At 42.8% G+C, this 19,529-nt stretch overlaps 2 protein-coding genes across 2 annotated transcripts in view; one reads left to right on the forward strand and one right to left on the reverse strand.

Annotated features, from left to right (window-relative positions):
- LOC135486379 (pyrokinin-1 receptor-like) overlaps positions 1 to 11,481 on the forward strand; it is a 33,746-nt gene extending 22,265 nt beyond the window's left edge. Inside the window, exon 3 of the mRNA XM_064769136.1 lies at positions 8,753 to 11,481. Within this exon, the coding sequence (XP_064625206.1) occupies positions 8,753 to 9,360 (608 nt within the window). The 3' untranslated portion in view covers positions 9,361 to 11,481. The remainder of the gene's footprint in view (positions 1 to 8,752) is intronic.
- Positions 11,482 to 11,942: 461 nt separating this feature from the next.
- On the reverse strand, positions 11,943 to 18,956 carry LOC135485970 (DC-STAMP domain-containing protein 2-like). The gene is made up of 15 exons (XM_064768403.1): positions 18,838 to 18,956; positions 18,370 to 18,551; positions 17,879 to 18,061; positions 17,474 to 17,644; positions 16,969 to 17,070; positions 16,486 to 16,606; positions 16,128 to 16,201; positions 15,784 to 15,849; positions 15,182 to 15,395; positions 14,576 to 14,751; positions 14,141 to 14,420; positions 13,584 to 13,960; positions 12,972 to 13,349; positions 12,641 to 12,740; positions 11,943 to 12,318 (listed from the first exon to the last, which is right to left on the reverse strand). The coding sequence occupies exons 1-15, from the start codon at positions 18,954 to 18,956 to the stop codon at positions 11,943 to 11,945; spliced, it is 2,919 nt and encodes a 972-aa protein (XP_064624473.1).
- Positions 18,957 to 19,529: the final 573 nt, after the last annotated feature.

Here is a 19,529-nt window from a genome sequence, read left to right on the forward strand (position 1 = left end):
ATATGCTGAATCATTTTGTCGCCAAGCCTTGGAATCAAACAATGTTGTTGATACCTGCCTGTAGGCTGCACTTATCTGCTACTGTTCTGCCAAGCCATGTAATGCACTCGACTTTCGCCGATGTACAACTCAACAGTGTGTCAAAAGTACCAATCTTTATTTGTATCCCAATCTTTCGGTCTTTGTGTTTAGTGTCTTAAGTGACGATAACGCCTGCATCTCTAATTCATCTCACGTGATTTATCATTTGGTTCTTGACATTAGTGGCATTTAAATCAAACAGAAACTGGCTGATCCTGTCGAGAAAGCTGCATATGATAACAATTCATTTACTGTGAACGGCTTAACCGCATCATCGTCAGACTTGATGCGAATCCTTTGGCTTACCGTAAGACGTAATTGTTACCATCAATGCGTCAATGCAGGCAGGAATTCTCGCCATTGTTTTTCCCGGTCATTTATTCTGCTCTGGAAACGGATCTGACGTCGGCAACAAAGCAACAGGAAGACTGTTGATTTCTCTCAATTTATGACTGAGATCCTTGAACGTTTAAAAGGCCAAACCACTGTGGTTTAGAATTTTCCACCCAAGAGAAATTTCGATCGACATCAATGCAGCCTGGACCTTAACACACGCATGTCGTAATGCGATAACATTAGGATGCCTACCGTTCTGTCTTAAATCCTCAATTGAAACAGCTAGGTTAATCATGACCAACTGGACGTCCACTTACTGACAGTCTACTTCAGCCTGATGGCTCGCTTCGAGACTTCTTGATCGTGGACGGAATCCCATCAGCTTAGCGTATGTCCATCATCTTCCTACTTGTCTCAAGTTTAGACGAGTTTAGCTGACATGGACATTAACCTATTGGGATACACAGCCTGCTGTCAGGAAATGATGCTTCATGGTCTTAGCATAAAATGCCTAGTACGTGTATCGCGTCAATTAATTCACTGCAGCCATCGGATTTCATCACACTCAGTGCAGCTTAATTGTTTTACAGTATTTATTTGAGTTGCTGACTATTCCTGACAGTACCTCATCACGGCGGTTTAGGATCCATCATGATACGGTCGTGAAATAGCTGACAACTATTTCGCATCTGTCGCCTCACGTCATATGAAGAGTTGTATTCCATCGACGGAACCTGCTGACCCATGGCTATCATTCTGATCATTCAACTCTCAAACATGGCCAGACTCCCCTCTAGCCATCAGGAATAAACGAAGGCCATTTTCTTCTGAAAGGTCTATGACTCCCTAAAGCATGATTATTCTCACGAAGAACAGAGACAATTAGCAAAAAATACACCACTGCAATAATTGAACACCGTATTTTTATGACAGGATAGTTCCCCCAGGCCTATGGGTGACGTAAACAATGCAACAACTCGCTGAGTGGGAGAAGGTTTCCTAGATTTAATGGTCCTGATGGTCAAGCTATATTTCAAAAACAAATTCCAATGCAATGTGGCTACTGTTTGGTTGGATTGCAGCAGAACGTATATGTTATGGCGTTGGAAGATAAGGTCAGTAAGCTCTTAATGAAGATGCTTTAAGACCAGTAGCTTTCGCACCGGTATTTTACTCCTGACGAAGTCAAACACTGGTTATGCTCAGTTTTTTTCATCTTAAGCAGAGTGAGAGAAGGAGTATGAGAGAACAATGGCAACAGGAAGTCATGTTCGATGCGAACTTTCTTGTACAGTAATTGGCTTCCATCTTGACAATGCCTGTTAAATTAGATTAGAAGTCACGAAGATCATGCTATTTCTTAATCGAATCTGATAGATATTTCTCAGTGGGCAGCTGCAGGATGAAGGCATTTGTGAAGTGAAGTTCTCCAGGCGAGCCGTCACCGAATGAATAATCACTGTGCGAGGTCGCAGAGTAACAAGTGACCCATGGCTTATGCTATATCGAATATGGATATGAAATAATTGAAGTCAACATGCCAAGATGGGTATGGAATGGTTAATGAACGAAACGATGACTAATCGGCGATGTTAATGAATCTACTGACCTACGGTATCAAAAACAAATTAATATCTTGTATCTCGCCAGTTGTTGGTCGTTATCCTGGTTGTCAGAAATCTACTTGACGTATAATGCAATATACCAAGTTTTAGGAATGCAGTCGTGTTTTGACGGCACCCAAAAGAAAACATTGGTTTCAAATGAATAGCACGCTTTCTTCCGGAAATAAAAACACTGGTGAAGTTATTAATCAATCCGCAATTTAATTGCTACTTAAAAGGGAATTCAGCCTTTATTGTTCCAATAAACAAGATGCAATAGCACAAATAACAAATAACAAATAAGCAGGAAAGAAAGAGTCTTCCGTTGGCTACTCGCGAATTACTCTCCAAAAAGGTTTGCCCATTATTTTGGCGCTTCATGATTATATTCTGCTGGGCTATTTATACCCGAGCCCCTGACAGACTGATCGGCGCAGAGCTTGACAGCATTCGGCGTATCATAAATATTGTTAAAAAAGATAGTGCTTCGGGCTCTGACAATACCATATCCATCATTTAGAAAACACTAGCTGTAATTTGCTTGCTTTTTAGTTGCATTTGACTCTTTGTCGCACACCGTCTTGTGCATAAATCATGATGCTAAAGTGAATACGACATATTCTTGCGATTTTTTAGACTCATTCACTCCTGGTCATATCTGCAGGCATGAATTACCATAAATGGACCAAATTGATGAAAATCAATGATTGTCTGTAACTCACGAAAGTTAGGGGTCAACGGCGTCATCGACGGCGTATTCAATAAGAGTGAACAGCCCAGCTCCAGTGAGGTAGACCCAGCAGACCCAGGCCGTCAATAGCAAGTGTGTGTATGGTCACGGTGGCTTCACTGATGTGTAACCATGTCGCGCCATCCGTCACTGGTAAACCAATCGATCATCTCTGTAGTACCGTTTATAGAGTGTCAGCCTGTTAATAGACTCATGTAGAAACCCGGTCATATGTGGCCAGTTTCAGCAATCTTACGCTATTCTTAGCAGCCATGGTCTGGCAAAGGTGGTAAATGTATATCCAAGAGTCCAGGGATTCGCGCTAGCCAGAAATGCCTCGACGATGTTACACAGGATAACAAACTTAAGGTCTATCTGATAGCCCTATTCTTCGTCGACAGGGTATCGTTAACGAAAGAGTGTAGGTTTAATGTAGGAGTGAATGCACCTGACAGGGCCTTATGAACCTGAGGCTCGCCATGCACTGTATAATCATTTGACTAGAGCTTAGATTTAATCAGTGGCAAGTACCGCAAACTGCAATAAAAGTGGATTACAATCATGTAACATATCATTCACTCACTTACTTTTAGAGTTGTGAGACCCGCGGGAAATGGCTACTTGTCATATTCTCGATTCGTATTTTTATTCATTGGGCAAGCCATCAGCGGATGATGAATTTGTACCATTCTTCAACCCATAACTGCACCAAAACGGTTTACTGATCTACTCTGAAACCTTTACCTGACATGAAGTATACGAGTTGGATCAAATCGGATGTACAACTCTGTCATGTCCGTAGCTATACGCATCTGTCTGTGTAAAAATCTGCCCGGCATGGATACGGAAGTACGGCTGAACGGGGGAATAAAACAAGAATAACGTATAAACTCACTGAAGGAGAAATAGCCGCAGTATTTGGTCCTTTTTACTCCAGTAGACATTGTATCCTGTCATTTGCCTGATTGTCGGTTACAAAAACAAGACAGCGAAGCTGGGCGGAAGTGCTGCAAGCGCATTTTCGGTTTTTATCAGCTTGTTCCTAAAAATCATGACATCGATGATTTGGCATTGTATGACCGCGACTGTATCTGTAAAAGTCCGGAAGCCAAGAGGTCGAACCTGGAAATATCGTATGAAGATTTCTTTTCCTTGTTGTTTTCAATAGACTATGAGATGCTCATCAAGATTCAGGAAGGTCCCCGCTGATGACCTCGAGAATTTTGAAAATATGCAATTTACGTCCGCCATTCCAATAATTGGCTGCAGCTTGATTTAAAATGCATCATAACAAAACAAAAATGAGAAATTGTTATTCTACTGTAACTTTTAGTCAGTTGCCAAAGTTTGTCGGAACTACCCACATTTGTCTCGAGAAGTAACGCCCTCTGTGAAAAAAGAGTATGACGTGATGACAAATCATATTATCTGTCTTAAGAGATGTACCTCACAACACGCATTGGCGTGGATTTAACGATAAATCTCTAACTAGCTTGATTTAAACACTATAAGAAGGATGACACACATTCTGAGGACGCACCACTCTCCAGTACACAGTATAATTGCGATCCCGGGGCAACAGAAGCATAATCATAGATAGCTCAAACTCTAAGTGATAATCGTTAACCAACGCCATGGCCTACAGCCGTGTTGTAATTAGAACGGAAAATGCACACTTTGTCTTGGATTGACGTGCGATTGGCGTCACTTTGCACGACGGAAACTCAAAGCAAATGCCTTTGATACAATTGAAGAAGTACTTGCAAAATTGAAGAGGCGTACTGATAGAAGTTGTATACCTTTCTGCTTGATGAATCTTTTCTCGACAATCGAATGTTTTATTGGTTCCAAAATGATAAAGGAAGCACTTGGTAACATATCGAAGAAATTTGGTTTGATAACGAGGGTAACTTGTCGGTCCCGAACCTATGGGGCTTAAGATTTCGCCCCAATGCTGGGTATCATATCCTTACTTCATCGAGATCGTCAATAACTGTTACCTTTGTACAGATAATGTGCCTGAGCAACAGACCAAAGACTTGAAAGAAGACCGGTGACCGAATAAGCTAAGGCTCATTAGCCAGCGGTTCTCAATCCGCCGGGCATTGCATCGATGATCTCCGTCTCCTCAGTAATACCAGAAGTCTGCTGGTAATGTTCTTAATGCTGTCGGGAGAGATCGTCTCAGTTGATAAGAGGATGATCATTACTTTGATTTTATACCCCATTTATTGCCCAAGTAGCAAAATAAAAGTAGTCATAATTAGTAGCCGCACGTCATTCGTTTTACTGCTGGACAAATTTAGTAGGGTAATTTACTTAGTGTATGATGGTTACTACAAATAGGAGATCACTATAGACGACACATTGCTGGCTTTGCTCAGACTTTGGCCTCTTGTCCACTCTTACATCCCCAGGGTGAGAGGGACTTAGGAAGTGCCAGTCATGGTCATGAAATTTACAAAAGAAAAATCCATCAGTGTTTCGCAGTAATATCCTGAATGCCAGACTGCCCCTGAGTGGCATTCTTAGTTAATGCGCAGGGGGATGGGCACTTACTTTGATTTTATGCTCCATTCTCGGACAGTCTTCTCATCCAACTTTCAGGGAATTAATGCATAAATAGGATGACAGGACACCAATGAAGAGTATACTGCCATAAATATGTAACGACTGAGTGTCACGCAGGATTAGGCCGCAGTTAGCCCGTCGTAAAATGCATGATAACGTATGATGGGGATGAGCACCAACGCCTGTCCGTATTTGGAGATGTAGGAGATGATAGACGTCACATGGCGGGGTGATTAGAGTAAATGAAGCAATGCATCATTGAAATGATCAAGGGTGTCACTAGCCTTTTCCCTCAACCTTCTAATTTACTTGGTAATCACCTTCAGTGATGATTGCTTCTTCACTTTTTTTGAGCGAGGCTTCGTCGAGTAACTTCATTTGGCAGCATGAGGAGATTACGACACTCTCACCAGCATCAGATCAAGACTTCATCAGTGGTGCACTGTGCGTCTAGACTATGGTCTTACTTACCAATCCGACTGTAAGTGTCTAGACTAATGAGACAGTGGTCTAATCGGACCAATCGAAAAGCCGTGATCCATCTAAAATGAAGTCCAAGAAGTGCTACATCAAATACTGTGGGCCGGCCATGATATTACTGGAGGGCTAAGCAGTTATCTCTGATCATGTTTTAACACGTCAGTCGCTACAATATCAATTCTAGTCTTAAAAGAAAAATGAGAACATTAATGTTATACCAGTTGGGTCGTTTACCTCGCCGCGGCACTTGGAAGAGTTGGCGTAATTTGACCTGTTGCACTTTCTGGCGCCCACTGATGATATAAAAGAGCGATTAACGTATTTTAGTTAGGTCAGAGGGCCCTACCTTATGAAACATGTTCAGTATTAAAGTCGGCAAGTGAATCTTCTTGAAGGCATGGTGAAGTTCATTTAATTTGAGCATTTGCAATTACACTTTCAAACCGTACAACAAGTCACATATTGGGACAAAAGTAAAGTCATGAGGCTGGTGAGAAAAAGTCCGCCTATCTACGCAGTAGCTACTAAGATTATATTTTCCTAGTGTTTATGACAGTGAATAGATATTGTGCATTGGGCATTTTAATAGCCATGATAATGTTGCCAGCTTGCTCACTATTGCTTTCTACGTTATCAGAGCTCCAACGCCGGTCCTAATATGACCAGCAGTTGATCTAACAGTATAACCCCATACGTTGCATGTAATAACAAGATAAGAAATTCATCCTCGGACAAGATCGAGGCTCGTCGCTCGACACTATTGATGTAAGCAATATCATAACCATTTCACATGAATGACAGAGATTGTCGATTCCAATCTCAGCTGCGTTGATCGTAAATACCAGCAGCACTTCACAATATTACCGTTTAACGACCAAAGAAAGGAAGCATGTTGGCCATTTAGTTTTGATTAAGGAAACATTCCCGGGACATTCCGCGTCGAACTGATGTGAGATTACCAATCGCTGGCAATGGCTTTTGTCCTTCACCTCCCTCCACCTCGTCCTGTACGTATTGCCTCGATAGTCAAGGGAGCTTGAATGTTGGCCTTACCATCGCCGTACTTTATATCCCGTCGATAAGGTACATTCTAGTTACGCGTTTTATAACGGTCACCACCGTTGTTTTATGACGAGGTGGTATCTGATGTCGAGATAAGCTTGTCACTTGTCAACAATGAAAGAAGTTCGCTTCGTCATCTGGAAGCTTTTTAAGTCAACGCGAAATTTACTTGAGACCAACCCACTTATGATATATTCTTTGCGCTCTATCCTTCTATCTGTTGCATTTTTTTGGAATGACTTTTCGCTTGTATATAACAAGTTGTTTTTTTTCAATTTGGATATTTTTTATACTTAGTACTCTATTGAGAAATGAACAGTTTCTTCCATCCTGTGTATAGGATTTATGACTTCCTAAGATGAGATGGTTTATGCCAAACCATACTCATTTGATCCCAAGTGGGAGGGAAAGGTGATCTATTACAGAGGATTGAGGAAGCTTCTTTCTATATCTTCGATGTTATGCAGAGTATCGTCTCCTTTGTCTGGTATTTTATTGGGACACAGGGACCCGGTGGGGCTCAACCCCAGAAAGTCTATGGTTTCTGGTAACGGCCAACATGGGGAGTATTAACAACCGTTTGCTGCAGGTTGCCTGAGAAGTTTGTGGGATGTACACCATTATTAGGCAATGAAAAACATGATCGCAAGTTAAACGACGACTCTAGTCCTTTCGTAATTTGCCATGTCCTCATCGTTTTGGGCTCTGCTCTGTGGATCAGGTTGAGGTACCTCCGACTGTCAACGCCTTGATTATAAAAATAACGAATGGGTTTCTCTCCTTAAAACTGGCAGTCGATTAGCTAAAAAATGATCGATGGTCAACTGCGCTAAGTTTGATGACCTTCAGTTAGATTTCGCCTACTCAGTTGCCGATTTGCGATGTAAGTTATGTGTTGTTTCTCGCCCGTAATATATGAAATCTACTGGACAGTTAACGCTTGTTGCTGAAGCCTCTCACTGTCGCCGCCTATCACTGGACCATATTCTCTGAAATGATTCATACGTCACTGATGCGAATACCGTTACCGGGAATACATCCCAGGTACTCGAGAAAAACAGAAGCCATGTTATGCGTCCAAAGATATATGAGTTGATAATGAGAATAATGATACTGCTGTTCTCTCTGCCATCGCTGGCCATAAGGCTCCCGAGGGATATAGACATTGCCTCTCCTAGCACTAGTGATGGAAACCTAGAGTGACCTGTCTGTAATGGCTGCGCCGTCAGCATGGTCAGCACAAATTGGGCAATTATGTTGGCGCTGTCGAAGCCAACGGACTATTTTATGCAGGTCTATTAACGAGACAATGGCGGCAATCTCCATTCTCGTGCCCATGGTATCACGAATACACCTATGCTTGGCGAAGGTTATTGCTGAATTGCTAACGAGGTAGCAGCATTGCCCCTGTGGCATCAGGAAGCCATATTATGTTCACCTGTTATAACGAGCAAAATGTCGCTTGAATAATACGTGGTACTGAGAACCTGTCTGGAAAAGGTGAAAAAAAGGAGAACGATCCCCTGACACCGGCGACGCATCTAAGACGTTGGTCTAGGCGGGTCATCAGTGAGGCCTTCCGGGGCGTGCTGAGCAACACTTATGGCTGTCTTTCGTCCAAGTGTTGTGATTGATGATGTCATTTGAATACATCCATACCAGGTTTACCATTGTACATCTAGCTAATATTTGTGATGAATTTAGTGGTATTCTTCATGACCGTGCCTGAGGCTATTCGATTACTATTATCCTCATTTCTCTTCCAACAGTACACATGACTATGACGATACTAGCTCACCATTAATGATAACCAAGTTCATGTTTGTGATATGTTGATGACAAATTTTCTTTCTATGATCCACTTATCTTTCTCTCTTTCTCATTCCAGTGGCAGTCGTGGTCGCCTTCTTCATCTGCTGGGCTCCCTTTCACGCCCAGCGCCTCATGGCTCTCTATCAAACAGACGGCAAGTTCCCCGAGCTCGCCAATGTGCTATATTACATATCCGGCGTCCTATATTACGTAAGTTCCACGATAAATCCCATCCTCTACAATATCATGTCCCTCAAATTCAGGGAAGCTTTCAAAAACACGATATTACAGCCCTGCAGAAAACGCGGGCATCGGACACAAGTGAATTATAAATTTGATAGCCGGATGGGCGCGACGGAGACGGGTTTCTCGTGGACGGAACAATCACCTATCACGGGTCCTGGACGGCCTAATACTAGTTCCCGAAATCCATTACTTAGTAAGTACACACGGACACAAATGGATGAACCACGTCCGTCTATAAGTGAGTCTGGAGTACGGAATATCCCGGAGAATGATGACGATACGGCGGAGGACAGGGTGGAGCTGGGCGATATCGGAGGTGATATGAAGGAGGTGAAGTGTAACGGAAAGATTCAGAGCCGGCCTGTCTCTATTGAGGTGACACCGCCTTCGGAGACGGACCCGTTGAAACCAAATGGGAAACCCTGTAATGGGTTCTAATGTTAATATCTTCATGTGTGTTTTATCTGTGGAAGTAGGCTTCCAGGGAGACGGCGGTATCAGCTTCATAACTGTTCATCGATGATGAAACCATGTTGCTGGATGATCATTTGCGCAGATGGAGGATTTATTAAATAGTGAGCGCTGTTGATCCTTAAAGGTGCCGAGTCCGTCACTGGTGAGAGATCGGTGCGAGTTCCACTACCGATCCGTGTAATACTGTTCCGCCACTTGCTGAATTAATAGTGAGAAGTATGATTCCCATGGAAACGCTCGTTGTAATTTTTAATAAATTATCCTTTTGGGTCTATCAATTGGATGAAAAGCAATGAGAAAAGTTTTTGGGGAATAGTAAACCTGTACATTATTGTCATGTCATGGCAGAGTCGATTCTGCTTGAGGAGTCAGTAAACGAAAATAATAGGTCACGTTAAGGCATTCCAATATTCCCTGTGTGGTTGTATAGTAATGTGTGCGGATTGATACAGTTCAAGGCCGTACTCGTTGAAGATGAAAGGAATAACTCAATCGTTGGTGGCTTTCCGTCTGGTCAAATTAGTTGAGCTTCTTACTCAAAATGTAGTTTGTTACGGGTGAGTGTTTATCACTTGCCTGAGATGACATGTTTCCCGCGGTTGTTTTGATTAGCTGAGGCTTTGTAGGAGAAGATAGGGGTTCCGGAATAGGCTCGGAGTTCAGATTTATCACTTCTTTCCTCTGCCTATCTCATGAGACATCCATAAACAGCGCAGTGACCCTCAAGGTACCAAACCACACAAACTTACTATAGTCCTTCCTTGTCAACGTTTCTTAGCTATGACATTTAGTTTAAGCATTTCATCGCTATCATTCCCGTCATCTTATCTTCCGTTTTCATGTCAGTTCATTAACGTTCTAATCTCTAGATCAAAACTCACTTGCCGCCGTCAAAGCTGTGGGATTTTTTGGGTTGTGCTTGTGTCAGTAAAAGTGACCTCATCATCTCTGTGTGAAAACATGCATCGCCATACTCATTGTCAATACCATTGCTTCACATCCATTCATGATGTTTCATTCATGACATTACCTCATCATTCACCATTACCAGTAATAAGCCACATCCTCATCACCAATCAACTTATCACCGTTCTCACTTCGGCATTGCCTTGGGTTTGTCATCACGATCATCATTGTCATACATCGCTCATCCTATCCTTACACGGGCAATCCACCCGATTCCCGACTCCCTCAAGTCACGTTCATGCACCATTCCTGAACGGCTTCCTTCACCGTCACGTCACATCATTTCTTCCTGGCATTATTGTACTTTTACCATACCAATATTCAGCGACGTAATATTATATGAGACCTTGATTTGAGGCTAGTGATCTTGTCTGGGATGCGCTCAATCACAGACATTGTGTAATGCTATCATCCCTCCTAAGTATGCTGTTAGAACCTGTTCGCCGACACTGCTAAAGAGTAAAGTAAGTCGGCCACATATGTTATGAATTCTGATAACATTCTGGGTGACCTCTTTCATATCAATCATCTTATCACGTTCGTCACACTTGATATAGCGGTTCAAATCCCATCATCCCCAAATCCCATCATCATTATCACTCATTTCACTGATGGTCATCAAACCACTACATATTACGTCTGTCATTAAGGCAAGTATCATTTGAATTCTCCGTTAGTTCATCGATCCATCACTAACATTATTGGCTGATCACGTCGTCACCACGAAAAGGAGGAACACGCTTGCTAAGTATCAACTGGTGATAAGTCAGAGTAGGCTTAGACCTGTGCTTGGAACCAATTTACTACTTGAGGCTTGTTTTAAGCGTTTTCCGGTTAGAATCATAATATTTCTTGTTGTTGTTTTCGGCTCATGGCGTTATGGGCTCTTCAGTTGGCCTCCAACTGCCACTTTATACGAGGCAGAAACTCAACCTAAAACTGACTGTATATAGTGGGCCTGCTGTTTGTAAAGCTGATCCACCGTCCTTCTAAACATCTAGTTGTCGACAAGACAACAGTATTCGTTAAGTCATTTGATTGTATGTTTCAGAGTATAATTGATATAAAGTTGTACTTTGATGGTTGTATCAACAATAAAAGGTCTATCTTTTCATATAACCAAGTCGTATTCATTTCAAGTGTCACAAATATCTATATACATGTACAGGTAAATGGTGAGATATATTATGTACGTGGTCAGGCACAATTGAACAATCAAGATAATAGCCGAAGCAGACTCATGGGATAAAACCTTCGGGATGTAGATTATTTGGCATTCACTCACAAGGCAATCTTTAAACCTGCATTTGATTGTTATGTTGTTCGTTCTGTTGACCTCACTAAAATCTCCAGTTAAAAAGATTTACGATACTAACAAGATAGGTGACATGTTGATGCTCACATGCATCGAAACATGACAAGAATGTTCAAACCTTCGTTTTTGCATGTATCACCAAATGAAATCGCACGTTCTACGACAGAGAAAATTGTCATTCATGATATTGTCGGCAATTGGCTGTCTGTCTCAAAACCTCGTGTGTTCATTCTGTAGAGCCAGTGCGGCAAGTCGTTCATGCTGTTCACCTCCATGTTCTTGGTTGTTTTGTTACAGGTGTCTCTCCTCGCTCCATCTCCTGGTATTCCGGTTCCATGTCATATTCCCAGTCCGAATAATCGGAGTCGGAATCGGAGTCGGAATAGTCAGCAGATCTACCTTCATAAACATTCATCGAGACTAGCTCCTTCTTGCACTTTTGGTGCCCATAATTGTAATTACCACTCCTGTCACTGCCAGCCCCACTCTCTGACGCTGTGACGTCAGATCGATAAGATTCATCATCTGTACTGTCCTCACTTCCGCTAGTCTCGCCTCTTTTACCACGATATGCCTCCCGGTCCCGCAGCTTTCTCGCACACCGGATTTTGCGCAAGACTTGGTCGTCGTCACTAGAATCGCTGAAAAACGAATTTCGTCTTGATATATTAGTGGCTCATGCATTATATAACTCAGTCAATATGATCTCTTACTGACCACAATCAGGGCAGCATGTTTTCCGTGTCATATGTTTTCTAACACTGGTTTTCGGGGGTGCTAAGGCCAACAGAATTGGCTACCGTGCTGCTAAAGAGACAGTTTGGAAGTTGGAAGTTGTTCTGAGTAATGTCAACTAATTACCACCGTCATTCTACGTAAGCTTTACAACAGACTCACACTTAACATAAAAAGATGGCACGAGAGTGCAACATTCCAAAATATCTCGTCGGTTATTGTACTTACACCTCTTCACTGAAGTCTGAGAAGTCGCCATAGTCGATTGGGTCCATGCAGACTGTACACATGTTGTTAAGGTCTGTGAAGCAATCAAGGCAGTATATCGCTGGAAACAGATTTCGACAAAAACGCTCGATCATCACAACATATAAGATTGTGGTCTGTCAACATAAGTAACCAGCTAACTCCGATCCAGTGTCAGCTGGTAGTAGATCTATTGATTGACAAGAAATTCAGAGAGGTTGTTATGATACTTTGATACTGTCTCGGTTTATTCTGAAACGGGATACCTGTCACACGACGACAGCCAGACGAGCAGATCCACCGGTCCACTTACCGTTGCAGTCAGTCTTTGCGCAGTGCTTGAAGTTCTTCTTATCCTCTGGTTTTCCGGGTTGTCCACATGAAAAGCAGAACTTCTTATCATAACCAAACCATTTGAACAGCCGAGCACATCTACAACATGAACAACAGTTCGCTGCGCATCGATCTTTGCAGTTGATCTCTTCCAAGCCTTCTTCGTTCCCTGTCTTATGACGTAACCTACGGCGTAGGAACTTGAGGAAACCTCCGCGCTTGCGCAGTATGTGATTGTAGAGCCATACTGATCTTTCCTTGTCGCGGCGTTGGTAGTAGCATCCGCATATCAGGTGACGTAGACGCAGACCGTAGGCTTCTGTTAGACAAAGGAATAGGCACACGGCATAAAGAACGCCTGAAACTCAGAAAAGAAACGACACTTGAATAAGAAACCTCTGACAGTAATGATTTGAGTCCGTCGGTGCTTATAGTTATCACATGTTAAACTTAAAGCGAGAGTACGCCAATCACATCACACCTGATACCCTTATAGCAGGTTCAAATGAGGAGTGCCTGTGTTGACCAATTGACTTGTTTTCGAAAAAGGCCCCTACTCAAAGTTCATCATTATTTGGCAAAATGTTCTCACCAACAGTCTTGTATAAATACCAATCGGGAACTGAAGGATTAGGCAAACAAGCGGTTGTGTCAATTTGAATTTTCTGTCGCCCGAGCGGGTCGAAGGCACTGATGAGCAGGCTGTAGACCGCGGCCAGAAAGCCCCCACCTTCCACGTGCATTTGAAGGTTGTGAGGAACTGCAACGAGAACGGCGTTTACCATAATCAAAGACACGAAGATATTCATCGGTGTCCAGGAACAAGTAAGCAGGGCACCAACACGTTGGTAACGCTTGTCAGTAGGTCCATCCGCAAAGTGGAAGATGTAAGTGACCGACCAGCAGCGGCGAGATTCGGCATGAGTGTTCAAGACCTTAACATTCGGATCGGGTGGGTGCTTCGCGCATCTAAGGAAATTCTTCATGATAGCAAATGATTTGTGACTGATAATCCACCTTTAACCGACTTGGACGTGGTGTGGTCGAGGTAGAAGAAGCGCTGGTCTGCTGGAGGACATCCCTCTACAGCTTATACTTGATCGAAACAAGGGCGACAACCTGTATTAGGAGCTTGGTTACAGCACTAACGTTTGCCATTTGGTCTGCAAAAGATGATCCTTACTTCTCTTTGCTGCAGAACTTATCAAACCAACTCGATGGCCTGGCACTAAATGAGAGGTGATGCTTTCACGAATTAGCTTACCGTCGTGGTGAATCTTGATATGCATGTGTTTCCTGATGTTCATGAGGTTCCAGTATGCTCCATAGTCAATGAGGAGGTAGAACCCAGCGTGGATCATACTGCCAGCCAGGAAAATCAAACCAGTGATCAGTTTACGTTTTTCAGCCTTCGCCAGATGGAAAGAAGCTGCGAAAGAAGTTTATTCTAAGACCAGAAGCTTAATAAATCGATCAAATTGCTTGAGGAGCCTTGTAATTCAGAGTGTAGTTTGGCGAAGTACTGTACATCTTACTCGTTTCAATGCTATACAGATATATGAAAACCCCCAGGTCCCAACTCACTTGGTTTGATATATTTCTTCGACTCCTTTCTATGTAGAGGAAGCACTGTCTCTTTGCCCATCTCCTCACGTCTCTCGTTGGCGTCTCTGATTGCGAAGGTGATGTAACAGTTGTCGAAACGGTCACGTTTCATGTACTTACGCCGATAGTTGATTGCGCTGAGAAGAACGACGATTGTGGATCGATCAATGTTTCATACTGAATTTTCTGATAGATTTGACCAGAGCTCTTACAAAAGTGAAATGTATCTTATTGTCCCAGAAGTCCGATCGTGTGTGTGCGTGTGTTGGAGGGGGGGGGGGGGTGATACTAAAAACAGAGTGAGGTAAAGACGTTCAGTCTTTGCGCTCAAACGAAATAACGAGCGAAGCAGTTTCTGATCATTGGCAACAGGGAGACCACTAGCGGTCGTGGCAGGATATCGTTGACCTGTTATTCTTTGGAAGGAACCTTCCGCAAAAGCTTTCTGCCCGAAGTTTCCAGGTGGACATTGTGAATATTTGGTTACTTCTAATTGATTTATACTAAAGTTTGGCCTTATCAGTGGCCGAGGCAGATAACTCGACCTGAACAAAATGGCAACAGGTACTTGCTTTCTTTCCTTACCTGACAGCAAGCCATATGAACATGATTATGAGCAGATTGTTCGTCCAGAAAATGATAGTGGCAAACATGGAGAGCCGAGCTTTTATCTGTGTCATGATGTCTCGTCGAACCTCCTCATAAGATCTCGTCTGTTCGAGGTTATGTGAATAATGATACTCCAGAGTCACGTTGAAGTAAAACATCTCCTGCACGTTGTGGATGGCCATCTTGATGTCTGAAAAAAAAAAAACTTTCGTCAACGGATCCAACCAGCCTTGAGGTTATTCTACTATCTGACCCCTGTCTAGAAATGTATAAAATCGTGCACATTGTAGTTTGATCATGATACCTTTTTAAAAAAGATGTTGAATCTCGGTCGACAATGGGTTGGCAACACCAGTTGTCCGATGGCCATGACGTCACGTTCCGGCTTGGCCTTTTTGTGCATTTCTTGATGTTTTATGTGGTGGTCATAGATCGGTGAAACTACATCTTGACCCTCAACGTATTGACATTGTGCAGCTTCCTGAAAACGCGGGCGGAGGTAATTCCGCGTGAAGTTCATTATGTGAAACTGTTGTGTTTACGCTATCATTCATTCCATACTGCACAGTTCTACTTACTTGAATTAATTTTCGTCGACACCAGAGAAGTGATCTTCTCGGTCAACTGACATAACAGTTCTCCAACTGAAAATGAAGTATGGAATGGATACAATAACCTGAAACAACTTTTGATGTTGGCTTAAATTCTGATCATTATAGTTGGACTCTGCTTGGAGCTAATCGTGCTCGACTTCTACGAAGCGTCTCTTAGAATTTTAAAGACAGCTGTATGTGATCCCCAGTACTTCTTTGACAATCATGATGCCCGGCACCTATCGTTTTCGCATCTGCAATATTGGAGAAGAGTGCACCCTGTTATAAGCAACCTAAGCAAAATTCAAGGTTCAGATTCGAATACTCACTGCGAGCCACGTTACAAATGCCTTTGAATCCATTTGGGATTTCACAAAGGAATTTCATCGGTCCGAGCATTCCACTGCAAGGAGAATGGAAAATTTGCATATTAAGTGTCAAAACGGAACGATTTTGATTTTAAAGGGAGACTTTAATGTCATTTCTAGGCTACATTTTAGGCATGTCATATACCAATACCATCATATGCCCATACCATCGTATTGATAATTTCCCGCCAAAGAATCTATGACCAGAGTCTACCATGGGATCCGTCACAGATTCAATAATGGGCCATCATATCGTAGATTTAATGACGGAATATTTGCCTGTGTACCGCTCTGGCAATCACACAATAATTCAACACACCGGCAATTTGCGACAGCTATATTGAAGGAGGCCATGCACTTCAAGTAAGGGTCGGACATGTTTTTGTTGCAAACGTCGACGATGTTACCAAGCCAGGCGAAAGCTCGTCCTACCGCCGCAACTGGAAAAAAAACAAGACAATGTAACAGAATATGATGTTACTAAGGCGGCTGTTGAAATCGGTTCATTTATTGATTCAAGGTGATCATTCGATCCGTCACGAAACTCAACAAGTGGCAAAAGATTGATCTATCTGGCTGCAATTTCTCCAAGCCCACCTCTGTCACAAAGATGCTATAGTATCTTTTCGACGGGAGATGCCAAAAATGTTAACCCCGAAACTAGACGGTCTAGTTGCTGCTTTGAGCGACGACTGGCAAGCTGATGACATACGTCTAGTGGCCTTATGTTGCTTATACTCTCTTCACTGAATATCCGATAACCATTCCATGATTTAGAGGACTGGTCTGTCAGCTAGCTTACCCACTTCCTGAAAGCATTTCTTCATTTTAGTGAACGACTCCCGCAGTCTATTGGCAAATCCCCTCAGCTTCATGAGAACGTCTTTTATAGCATCAATAATGTCTAGAATGAGAGAAGGTTATTGGTTAAGTGCTTAATTGCAGTTGAGATTATGAGATTGATTTTCGCTGCAGCGCGGAGTTGTGTCAAAAAATTCGTTGTTATGAAGGCATGTAAGTCTCGGGAATTGTTCTCAATAAATTAAAAGGCAAGGCGAAGCTCGTTCCTTCCCTGCTTCATTAAAACGTGTTACGACGGTCATCATTTTTTCTTTAGACATGCTGCTATTAATCGTCTACTTCTAGTGTCAAGTCCTTATATCAGGGTGGCTGACCATTGCGGTCAAATGTCGAACACAAAAAACAGCAAACAAAGTGGCTGTCATGGAAGATCCGTGGCAGTAATGTCGTGGAATAACATTTTACAAGTCCTTTTGACAGTGTTTATAATAAACTGAAATCTTTACTATAAACTGGCGACAAAGCGGCATCCACCACTTCTTTAGTGCCGTTGTAGATTTCGCTCTGTCCACATGTTACGCTGGCTGAGATAACCTGGACGTTGTGAGCGAAGTTCTTAGCCGGTCCTCCCAGAACGAGGACAAAGATATAAGTAGTGAGGAAGGCCCGACCTCGACCTGCAGAGAAAAGGAAATACCAGAACTAGAAGGTTAACTGCTGGGTACAGCTTGGTCAATTATTTTACTACGTTTTGAGTTTTGAGTCGGGCAGAGTCCGTGCAGACGGATGAATGTCGGCGTCACTGCCCGTTTATGGGTCTGGTCCCTAGAAATCCATATTCAGTGACATTAGACGAACTTTGTCAGCCGGTCGGTTGCTTATCGAAGACGCCTCCCTGCCTGATGACTTACTTGAAAAAAGCTGTGGCAACATGAGGAATACCACACATCTCACTTGCATGATGAAGGCCATCCCAATCGAGAGGATGAGTCCAGTGACTGCGGCAATAGGAGTCGCCACTGTCCATGGGTATTCTAGTTGATAGATCATCAAGAAGAAGAACAGAGTGGACATGACCAGACCAAAGAAAAATCCTGAAAAGAGAATGATACTCTACCGGTCTGATTTGGATCGAACCCAGAACCGAAGCACAGATCGCCAGACAATGTAATGACATTCGGGTGCGGCTCCAACAAACCAACCCAATGGATTGATCTTCGTGTATTGGCTGGCGGATACAGTTGTCCCTTTGTATTACCATCAAATGGATCATTGCTGCATCATCTTATCCTGACGAATTTAGGCGACCTAAAACTTATTTTGATGCCACATTGAAATCAGGAAAATTACGTCAGATTGAAGATAATAGGCCTACAGGCCTACGCTAGTTTATCATTCTTACCCAGGACATGTTTTAAGATATCGTTCTCATAGGTTCCATCTATGAACAGCCTCCCAAACGCAGAACTAGATGACTTCCTGCGTGTGTTCCTCCTATAAGCCTCGTAGACACAGCACGGACAGAACGCAAGGCATATTGTCTCTCTGAGGCAGGCGAGACCGTTGATGTAGCAATCCTCATACCTGATGGAGTGATGGAATAAAACAGATTAAGTAAAGCATAAACGAATACAAAAAGCAACTTTCGTTTCCGATTTGGCGATACATCGATCGTACGCCGTAGGCCCTACGACTTGTCTTTCACAGTCGTTTTAATTTGCAATAGCGATTTTTGTGTTGCTCATTGTTAGCAACCGCTTCACCAACTTCAAGATATTCTATTCACCATTTATCGGAAATTCATAACCTTATCCATTTTCATTCATTCCACAAACGGGCGTTTGGAGAAATCAAGTTGATTGTTTCTCACCAAGGCCTCAATGGCGGTAAACCCTGTCTCGCCCTCTCTGTATTTATCTTCGCCCTTTTGATGTTGTCTAGGGCCTTCTTGATCTTGTATCCCTTCCATATTAACTTTGCATGGGCCATTGCATACTAAGTGTTGTAATAGAGTCTGTAAATATGAGGGCTTGCGTCTTCACATCAACAACCAAGAAAGGAGTCAGAGAAGACTGAAAGGAAAATGTCATGTTTGATTCCTCTGTGTCGTACATGCATGTGGGTTAATGTTCCTTTGAATAGTCTTTTGCACTGCCTGAGATCGACACTGTGAGAATTAGTAATCGCTCGGACCTGCGATTAATATCAAACCCAGACAATGAACTTTACCATCAGATTAGAGATCTTTTTGTCGCATATATATAGGGCAGTTTGCATTAACCCTTACCTTTACTCTTTTCTGCAAAATCTTTCGGATTCCGACGTATGGAAGATGCCACCTTCTCGACGTGTCGTCTTCTTGCTCCCCGTCGCAACACTGCGCAATAGTGCAATGGCGTCAGGACGTATGCGACGTTATTGAATGACGTTCCTTGACATCTTGGATGCATCAAAACGGTAGGTGTGTGAAAACTGAAGTGAAATCAACGAATACATATTGCTGAGGCTGTAGATGTGTCCAGATAGATGTCAAATTCATCCGGATTGGTGGTCAACGACGAG

Source organism: Lineus longissimus, chromosome 4 (assembly GCF_910592395.1).
Source record: "Lineus longissimus chromosome 4, tnLinLong1.2, whole genome shotgun sequence".
Taxonomy (NCBI): domain Eukaryota; kingdom Metazoa; phylum Nemertea; class Pilidiophora; order Heteronemertea; family Lineidae; genus Lineus; species Lineus longissimus.

Coding starts and splice junctions, on each gene's coding strand:
- LOC135485970 (XM_064768403.1), bottom strand. CDS start 18,956: ATGGCCCATGCAAAGTTAATATGGAAGGGATACAAGATCAAGAAGGCC. Junction 15,396..15,783: donor GTCGACGAAAATTAATTCAA/GTAAGTAGAACT, acceptor TTTTTTTTTCAG/ACATCAAGATGGCCATCCAC. Junction 13,961..14,140: donor TTGCAGACCAAATGGCAAAC/GTTAGTGCTGTA, acceptor GAATTTCCTTAG/ATGCGCGAAGCACCCACCCG.